Below are 10,666 nucleotides of genomic sequence, written 5' to 3' on the forward strand. Positions count from 1 at the left end.
TTAATGTTTCTGCATTCGTTGTTTTGAGTATTTTCATTCAATAAACCATTAAGGGATTACGTGAAAACAGGGCAAAATAATTTTTCTAGTAATAAGATTGGGCCTGATCCAAATCCACATGTGTTAAAGAAAAGGCTCTCAGTGAATTCATGGACTTTGAGTGAAGGCTTAATCCCTCAGTCCTCAGCTAAGGAAACTCTTGTCTACTGCAACATAAATTTGCTAGGGGAAAGAACCCAAGCTTTTGTACGTTGATCTCAATAAACTATACATCATAAACAATAGTAATAATGAGTATTTATGATGTATACATGTAACAGATAGGTTAGCAGAGCTCAACTACGACAGTAAACCACGTGTTTTTAACTCAAATACAGAGGTTTGACTGTTCAAAATGAATTTGTTGCCTGAAGTGCATTATAGCAATTGCTCACATCGTTAGTATAAAATGAACAGTATCATCCTAAATCTGAAGACCTGAGATTGACTTTTTTTCATTAAAGCATAATGATTATGAAAAAAAAAAAAACACAAAAAGCAAACAAACAAAAAAAAACCACCAAACACACATATGAATGGATGGAGACAAGTGATAGCATACTTGTTACACACACAAGGTTTCCTTTAGAGAGTTCTTTGTATTGGTTTTAATTGGAAACTACCTAAATCTTACTATCTCTGACCAAGAAAGCATCCTAAACTTTGGAAACCATCAAGTTCTTGCCTAGAGTTTTCTCCTCCACTCCCCTCCTGCTTTTCAGGAGTTCAGAGCATACAATCCAATAAACAATATTGCCTACATGCATAGAAGCGGGTAACGTGATCTGTGTGGTCTGGAAAGTCATTTAAACGAGATTATATTGTTCACAGGGTGCAGAATAACCCCACTAGGAGACCACAAAGCAAAGAAGATAGAGCTGAGTGAAATTAATTGAATTTCAGAACCTCCACCCGACACCAACAGCAGGTGTGAGCAAACTGCAGCGAGCAGAAAAGCTTTGCTCGTGAGATGACACGGCTCAGCCACAAACAAACACCTTCTCCTCACCGGGACTGCCGCGTTTTCCTTTCAGACCTTCCCACGATCCGCGGTGATACCAAGACGGAGTTTTTAATTGGAAAAGAAAGGCGTTTTTCCTTCTGGGGGACTCCTCCCACCGCCTCAGTATTTATTGCTCTACAAATTGCAACTTCCTCCTCGTTAGAGTAGCGGCTGCTGTAAATTACTGCTGCGCGCGGGGCAGCTGCTCGGCAGTAGGAAATTACATCAGCTGCTTTCAAGCTGAATCTGGGCTAAATAAATAAATAAATAAATATTGTTTTTCCCTCCCCCCCCCCTTCTTTTTTTTTTTTAGGCGAGGCTTTCAAATGTGTTCATTTATTTCCAGTGTTTACATTTACATGACACCTGAAGAGCAATATGCATTGATTTGTCACTCAGCTCTTGGACACACCTACCCCCCTACGAGCCTACCCCTCTGCGAGGACAGCCAGTTAGGAACACCGGTGCTTTGTGTGCTTTGGAATCAGAGCACACGATAAGAATAAAAACATCTGTGTCAAATGCACACGCTTTTACCCACTGGCTTGCTGAGGGAAACGCTGCCTTCGTGGCTTTCCACTAAGAAAGCATAGAAAAATCCCATTAGCAAGATCAAGCTTAGGGAATCACAGACACCTAGGATGTTCCATTTAAAGTTACACGTTTCAAATGAATTAATAGATCGTTGTAGACTGTAATTCTAGTGTAGTTATACACGATCTAAACCTTACTCTCCCCTCCACGTTAAGTAACAGACCCGAACTGCTCTCTGATTATTACTTTAGGGCTACAAGGAGCTTTGGGGCATCATTAAAAATATTTCCAGAAAGAATCGGTAGACCACATCTGACGTCCCACCCTCTGCTAGAATCAGACCACATCAAAGGGACCCTTTTTGTTTTCCGAAATGGTCACCAGACAACTTAAAATATACAAGGGTAGGCTTATGTTTTATTGTATAGATGTCTGCCTAGAGCAGAACGACGTCAGGTTGCTGGCTATTCAGCGTTGTGCCGAGTGAGGCGAGGTAGCTGTAGCCCTTTGATATTTTGGTGGAGGTCGTATTCATTTCATTTGAAAGGGACCCATTAATGACAGACCTGTGAGCGCTCCCCTCCCTAAGAAGCAGAGCACACACCGCTTGGGAAGCCCAGGGCGGAAAGATTTGTAGATGATGGTGCTAATTATGAAAATGTGATCAAGATGGAAGCAATCTGAGCAGAAGTCATTAACGCGTTACCCTTCCACCCACTGCTCTTTTGGGTTTATTACTGCGGTGGGAGGAGGATTTTGTGGGCTTGTTTTTTCAGAGCGCTGATGAAAAACGCTCTGCAAATCCAAAATGATACAACGTCATCTGCGCACCTTCATGTTGGGGAGATGCTGTCGTCACCGAGAGTTGATACATACTGTACCGCAGAGCACGTCTCCCTGAGTTCCAGAGTCCCTCGGGGGGTCCTCCGCTGTCCTCTGGCCCAGCAGGGACCGCGGGTCCCCGTGGGGAGGGGGGCGGAGGGACCCGGGCCCGGTGTAGTCACCCCTCCCACAGGCCGTGGGAAGGGGGACTGGAGCGCCTGCGTGCTTATTTTCAAACGGCCACGGCGCTTTATTTTCATTTTATTTTTATTTATATTTACTTTTCCTAAATAGACTGCAATGGCGTTAGTGCCTGGAAGTGGTACTGAGGGAAAACAAAACAGCAGTAAAGAATTAATTGTACAAACATCTCTCATTCCCAGATCCGACTCTCCCCATGAGGCGGGGGCTGAACGGGTGGGGAAGAAAGGGAGGAAGGGGTGGCAATGGCGGAGAGGGGAGCTTATGGGTTTTTATGTGTTTCCTTTTATTTCAGACGGCCGTGTAATGAAAAGCCTTTTAGCCTTGGTGAACTACTAAATATTGAGCGCGGCTTAAAGCGGGGAGGCAGGTCGCATCCCTTCACTTCTTTTCCCGCTAGTAAAAGCTTCCTTTTATTAACGTGTAAGAAAACCCTCTTGCTCTGCGTAGGAATGTCCTTTAAAATATTTTATAGACCTCTTCTTGTGCGCCGACAGCGGGAAAAAATTATATCGGTGAAGGTCAGGCAGTTGAATTCTGTCGTGCTTCACTTCAAAGGTGTATTTGCGTGCCCTCCGAGCACATTAATACTAATTATCGCCCAAACACTTCCCCAAAACTCCCACTGCCCATTTCAGATGCAAATCTAATTAACGAGCCGCCTTTGAGCGTCACGAAGGACCGAGCTGTTGGACATCTTGCCTTCCCCTCCATTTATTCCTAGGCGTGGGCAGCGGTGTGAAGCTGCGCGGTAGAGAGTGCGGAGCTGCTACAGCTAATGAGGTACCGCAGTTAGGAAAAAGGATTAGCTCCAGCCTCTTGCAAATGCATTGAGCACCCATGTAACAACATTTGCTTTCCGGCTGGGCCCCACTTTGTCGAAGTTAATTTAGAAGTGACTGCATCTTGAAAGACCTACCTAAATAACGCGTGTTATTCGTAACTGGGAGTTGGTGGATTTAGGGATAGCTGTTTGCTTTCAACACCAAAGCGAGGTGGGGGGAGACCCTGAGTGAAAGCCACCGAGACGCTCTCCGCCCGGCTTTTTCATGCTCCCGCTTTTCCTAAAGCCGCCTAACCGAGGTGTTCGCTGAGGTCGCCGGTGGCCGCGGGGCTGCGCGGTGGTCTGCGGAGGCTGCGCGGCTTTTGCGAGGAGCGTAGGGAGGTGGCCGCGGGCAGCCCCCGCTCCGGGGGGGAGGTGTGCGTGGGGGCAGCGGGGATGCTGTGTAATTTTATCCACGCTGCACTCTGGGAGTTCACACGAGAGCGATACCTTTTGCCTTCTCTGCTTCGTATCAATTGGTCGCAGATCGGGCTATTGTTGCGGGGAGCCGCTTTTATTTCTATGCTCCGTCGGTCAGCTATTTCCCCGCAGCCTCCTGCCGAAATTCAGCGGGGCTCTCTCACCCCCCTCCTCCTGCTTCTCGTGCCGTCTGCCTAGCTGGAAACCCAAGGAGAAGGCTGAGCGCTGCAGCTCCATCTCACGCAAACAGCTGGGACTCCTCGGCGGCCTTCGCCGATGTCTATTGATTTAAGTAAATCTGAGACAGATAAAAGGGCCAGATCGGGGCCGATGATAAAAACTTGCCGATGCTTCGCCTCTGGACACGGTGCGCGCCGTGCCGCCCCGACGCGCCGCTAGCCGGACGCCGTTAATGGGAACGCCGGTGCCGCTCGCCCTGAGCCTCCACACTCCCGCAGGCTGAGCGCGGCGGCCACCATGCCACGATGCTCGTGATCTGGCTCCTGCTGCTCGCCCTGCTGCCCGAGCCGCGCGTCCCGGCCGCTACGGCCTCCCCGAGGGCCCCGCGGGATGCGGGGGGGCGCGGCGGCGTCTATGAGCATCTCGGGGGAGCGCCCCGTCGCAGGAAGCTCTACTGTGCCACCAAGTACCACCTGCAGATCCACCCCGGCGGCAAGATCAACGGCACCTTGGAGAAAAATAGCGTCTTTAGTAAGTACCGGGCGCACCTTTCCCAGGCCCGCTCCCCCCGGGCTGGGCTGAGCGGGGAGGGGGTCCCTCGTTCGGACCAATTGCGTCCTGCGCTGCGAGGATGCGGGCGATGCCGGGGACGGAGCGGGACGGGACGGGGCTCTCCAGCTGCTCCTCCCCTGCCCGGCGCTGCCGCGTCACCGGGGGCCCCGAGGTACTCTCCTGCTCTCGGAGTGCTAGGACCCACGGAGCTGCTTTCGCCTCACCCGGCTGCATGCAGCCCTCGGCCCTCCCTGGTTTGCCTCCCTCGGGCCGAAGCACATCTGCCCCTTCCGTTAAGTGCCGGCGACGGCTGAGGTGAAACGCGACATGTCGGAGCGGGGGATTGGGTGAGGGGGCTCACCGCTGCCTCCGGGAACCCCCGCAGCTGCCCGTGGGCACAGCCCTGCCCCGCCGCCCCAGGAAGCGTAAATCCCGGCTGGTGATGGCACACAGAGATAGAGGGACCTCAGGGATCTGTCTGAAGTCCTCAAAGGAAAACCACGATTTCCTAGAGGAAAACCCCCTCGCTATCAAAGCCCGGAGGAGACATCCTTCAGCGGCGAACCGGTGGCTGATTCAAAACAGCTGTACCAAAATCACCATAGATCTCACAGGCGTGATCAGGCTAAGAGGCAGCTTTGCAGATGGGACGGGGCCCTGGCTCTGCTCTGTCACTGCCAACAGGCAGCGATGGGTTTGTGTGCCACGGCGGTCTCTCATCTCCAGACCATCACAGCCAGCACCGAGCTGTTGGACTACATCAGGCAAACTGAGAGCAGTTGAAGCCAGAGAACGCTGTGCAGGCAGTACAGCATCCTATCCCTTGTGTCATTTGTGCCTCCTTCAGTGTCATGGCACATTTGATTGGGCATAGACATTTTGGCAGGTTGTGTGCCACCCTCACCTGTGATGTCCTTCCAGTATTTGAGATCTCATCTTTGACAGCCTGAAACATTATCTCCCTTTTAACTTAGCACAGGCAGTCTCATTGTCCTTATCTGGAGAGCTACACCAATCTCCTAAAGGACAAGTTCCTTTCATGATTATATACGTGGCTCTAAAATGCTGTTTTACCCTCTGGAGACCCCAGCAAGGGCTTTGTCCTGAAATGGAAAGCTTTGTGATGGGTTTCAATAAGTCAAGAGCTCTTGTGTTCCTAAGCATTAAAGAGGATTTAAACTTTTCTATATACATATAGGATTAAGTGAACCTCTAGTTCAGTGTCGGATCTTTTTCATTTTTGAAAGAGTTCAATCTCAATCAGACATCTGAGGGTTTATTGTCAAGCTTGCCTCAAACAAGCCCCACATCCTTGTTGTTTTACATTGCTTCAGATAAGAGTCTTGTTCTGCATACTGCAGTATAGTCACAGTATGGTTTTGAGGTGGGCTAGTGATAGCTGTGAAATCATACTCCACAGTTAAGCAGCCATTCAAAAGTATGTCAACAAATTGCATGTGATGGGGAGCAACAAAACGTCTCATTTGTTTCTGTTTCTAGGTATCCTTGAAATAACTGCTGTTGATGTCGGGATCGTCGCTATCAAGGGCTTGTTCTCTGGTAGATACCTGGCCATGAACAAAAGGGGCAGACTCTATGCATCAGTAAGTTTTGGTTAAGTCTTTGGCATAGGTCTGTCATTTCCTGCGATGAGAGCAGGTTCAGTGTGGAACACCAATTTCTTACAAATGAATGTTTATTGTGATAAGATTTAATGTCTTAATGGATTTCTCTCTAGAATCATTACTAGTAACATCACCTTCAAGGAGCAGAAAGAAGCTGCACACTTACTTTCTAACTGCCTTTACAGACAAAGGCAGAAGAGTGTATTCTGCAAAAATATTTCATGTGGCCAAATTTCTTGGGCAATGGTGTACACTGATAAACTCTCTGGGGCCAGCCTTACAGTGCAGGATATATATCTCTATCCTCAATGCTTCTGGATTTGTATTCAAAGTCTGCCTTGGCTGCTGCCTGGGAATATAAATGTCAGATTAAGTATATCCAGAAGCTACAGGAAACCAACCTACTGATGCGAGTTCCTCCACATGTGGCAGTTGGACAGTGGAAGAATTAATGGGCAAAAAAGCAGAGCTATAGCAAGGAAAGGGAGCATTGGAAGTTGTAAGAAGATAAAGGTGAAAATAAACACCTTATTGCACTCTGTTCACATTTGTCCTGACCTCTGAAGCAATATGTGAGCTCTGCTGCCATTTACAGGAGTCTTGCCTTTTCAGCCCAGCCAGTATTTCCACTCAGTGAATAAAATACTTCTGCTCAGACTTCTTTACACTCAGGGACACATGAAGGTGTGCTAACCACTGTGAAGGTACTGTGCACATTATCTACCTACTTGAATTTCTTCCAGCATCTTTGATTACACCCCTGGCAATCTTGTGATCTGCAACTGTGTAACGTACACACCGTGCAGTTTCTCCAGGAACCCTGCAGTAGGAAAGCAATTTTGAAGAGGGTGAAATTCAGCTCCGTGAAATTTCCTTCTTCAAAATAGTCATTCTACGTAATTCTGTTGATTTGAACAGCACAACATATCGTCAAGACACATGAGACTTTTCCTTACAAATGCAGCCTACTTAATACAATCAACTCGGTCACCTCCCTGCTTTAATGTCTTTTACTCTGCCTTTCCAAGAACATCATCCTGATAGTATTTATAACCCAGATTTTGTAATGTGCCCCACTTGACACCTGTTAGTTAAAGGGGCACTGTGTAAATATGATGATTCTTCGCTGGTCCAGAAGACAAGGCAACAAACAATTTTGGCAAAGGAAAGTGCATATGAAGTAGAATTAGGGAGTATTAGATCTTCTGTGACACTGCTATGCCTCCAGCTAATATTCTCATTAAATATGAACATATTTTTCAATGGATCTCTTCTGTCAGCCAGAGTCAGATGCAAAGAAAAGGAATGAAAGGAAAGGAAGAATTCTCAAGTTCTTTTTTTATCTTTATCTCTTTCTTGTTCCAAATGGGTATTCCTCCAGGTTAATTTAACTGAATTAAAATCAGAGTGAACAAATTCTGAGCAAACAGTGGAGAAAAGCCAGAGAGGTCTTTTTTCTAGGACTTCTCTCTGAAGCATGAGAAAAAAATCACATCATTTTGAAGTTTGTTTAGCCATTGTATTCCAAAGAGTATCAGCTGTGAAAAGTTCCTGTACAACCCAAAAAGATAATTTGTTTTTCCATCTCATGTTTGAGACAGACTGTTACAAAGCTGGAGGGACAGTTCAGGAAATGGTTCTTTCATTCATGCTTTTGTCACAGCAAAAGCGAAGTGGGAAGGCTAAGCTCAGGAGAAAGATCTTGTGTTCGCTTGCCTAGAAAAGCTGACTGACTATTTCATGTGTGTTATTGTGCCTGGAGCCTGCACAAGCCCTCTTTTGAAATAAGACCGACTTGTCTAGGGATAATGAGACAGGGAGCCTCTACAGAAAGGAACTGGAATAACTCAGTTATCCCTTGGTTCACAAATTTCCCCGTGTCAATAAATTGAGCTTGTTGAATCTGCAGGACTCCTTTATGTTCTGTAGCAGATTGTGATAATCCTCAAGGTTTATCCTCTGTGATAAACTCCCTGCAGACAGATCTGAGGGAGATAGCAACAGGAATCCACCTACATATGGCAGTTGCATGGGCTCCAGCACCACAGCATATGAAAACCTTGTCCTCGCAAAGAAGGGCACTTCCGTTTTACGGCTGTGCAACTGAGACATGTGGAGTCTTTTAAAATCATGTTAAATGCCTATCAGAATTTCTGGGGAGTGAACAGCATTAAAGACATGCTGCTAATGGACCCTATGGTTTTTCTGGTCCAGCCCAGCCATCTGTGCCCTCTGCACATCCTCCAGAGGGGCATTTCTAAAGGAAAACCTCCACAGAGACTACAGCAGCAGTTCCTCTGTGCCTTACACATGTTAAGATGCTGAGGTCTTCATCACACAGATGCAGCAGAGGCAGTTCTGTATTTAAGAAACTGAAGATGTACAACGTGGGAGGTCCTCTATCTGCACTGCTCCAACTGCTCCCACAGAGGGGGAAGGCATTGCTCATACCACGCTTTTGCACTCCTTTCCCCTTATTCTCAGCTGAGAGAAAGATGGAAACTTGACAGATCCTGTGAAATGTGAGTAGTCAGGATGGACATGTACTCCTCATTATAGTCTCTGATAATGGAGCAGCCTAGCATTTTGGAGCAACACAGGTGGGCAAGAGACCTCCCTTTTGTGCTGCTGAAATAAAGAGGTTTCATAAACATATTGTTCACAGCTCAAAATATTGCAATAAATTGGATTATGTGACTGTGGGTATACCTAACTAATAATATACCAATTAAAGAGTCATACTTTACATTAAACTGTAGGCTGTTTCATATCGCATGTGGCTCTACCCTTTGCCTATAACCTATCACAGTCTTGTATTTGACTTTAGTTCAGTCTGATAGAGGTAAGAGAGCTACTACCTGAATAGTCTTTCTTAATCATTGTCATGTTTGCTTTCCAGGAGAACTATAATACAGAATGTGAGTTTGTGGAAAGGATTCATGAACTGGGCTACAACACCTATGCATCCCGTCTGTACCGGACTGTACCCAGTGGAGCCAGCACCAAGCGCAAGGCCAGTGCAGAGAGACTCTGGTACGTCTCAGTCAATGGGAAAGGACGACCCAGAAGGGGCTTTAAAACACGCAGGACACAGAAATCCTCTCTCTTTCTGCCCAGAGTATTGGATAGCAAAGACCATGAAATGGTCCGACTGTTCCACACAAATGTGAGATACAGAGAGAGCCTCCTGAAACCTCCCAGTAAGAACCAGCGGAAAAGGAGAGGACGCTGATGGAGCAGGAAGAGCTTGCATTGGAACTGGAAGTGAGCAAGTCTACAAAATACTACTAAAGAAAACTAACAATGGTGACTGAATGGCAGGCATTAACATGGACATTTTTATACGATGTGTAATATAACCAAACGTACATTGCTTACTTATAGATATTTTAGAGTTATTATCCGCCGTAAGAGAGACATGAGAAGAGATAAAGCACATTACGGTGTAATTTAGTTTAATGTGATAATTATGTCAACAGCTTTCGCATTTTTCTTTTCTTAATAATAATAACAACAATAATAATTTTAATTACTAGTCTTTTCATTCTAACTTGCCATAGAGTACTATCTAAGTGACATGTTCTCCCAGATGGTAAAAACACTGCACACGTACCAATTCCATGTCTATAAAGAAAGCAGAGCACCTTCATGACTCTCTTAGCGGAGCTTTTTATGAGCAACTGCTACTATTTTTATGGTACACAGAGATCAAAAACCTGTTTACTTTGTAACTAACAGATATTTATTTTTATTATGTGATCAACTAGTATCAATTATTTTCCATGGTCATTCAGGAAACCTAAAGTTATAAGCTACTTTAAACAGATCAAGAGACCTACACATTACAAGGTCATTTTTGAATTTATTTAATTAAAATTAAAAAAGATGTTTGATCTCATCATTCAAATTAATGTTGATAAAGTGACATTTGCACTGGCTTTAGCCATATACATCTGCTCGCCATTTCATAAATCCTCTCCTAAAATAGTACTTGAGTACAACCTGAGAGCTGAGTTTGTGGTGTTGACTGAATATAAGATATGGAAAAATTCAGCACTGGGGGTGACAGTCTTTACCAAGTACTGGGAAACCAGTCACACCAGACATACAAATTTATAGCTGCTATATTCTGATTTTTCATTCAATGACTTATTTTCATGACATAGTCCTAAATGGAAAACCACAAGTCTAGATAGGGATTAATGAGATTATTCATTTTTACTGAAGATTTCACAACACAAAGTTAATTTTGAGCTTCAAAGTTTTCTCTTCACATCACAGAGATGATAGAACAATGTAAAAAGTTTAAATGCACTTGACAAACACAGGTAATGATAATCATGGTGAGATCTGCTAGAATTCATCCCTGACACAGCACAGTTGGGAAATAAGCTGAAATAAGCATTCAACCTGAACTGGACAAAAGATCTGTAAGCTAAACATGACATTAGATGGAAACAAGTGCAA

General features: G+C 45.5%; 1 protein-coding gene across 1 annotated transcript; it reads left to right on the top strand.

Annotated features, from left to right (window-relative positions):
• The first annotated feature begins 3,916 nt into the window (after positions 1-3,916).
• Positions 3,917-9,431, top strand: FGF3 (fibroblast growth factor 3). Its single transcript, XM_072338742.1, has 3 exons — positions 3,917-4,553; positions 6,075-6,178; positions 9,099-9,431. The coding sequence occupies exons 1-3, from the start codon at positions 4,328-4,330 to the stop codon at positions 9,429-9,431; spliced, it is 663 nt and encodes a 220-aa protein (XP_072194843.1). The 5' UTR covers positions 3,917-4,327.
• Positions 9,432-10,666: the final 1,235 nt, after the last annotated feature.

This window comes from Excalfactoria chinensis, chromosome 5 (genome assembly GCF_039878825.1).
Source record: "Excalfactoria chinensis isolate bCotChi1 chromosome 5, bCotChi1.hap2, whole genome shotgun sequence".
Classification (NCBI taxonomy): domain Eukaryota; kingdom Metazoa; phylum Chordata; class Aves; order Galliformes; family Phasianidae; genus Excalfactoria; species Excalfactoria chinensis.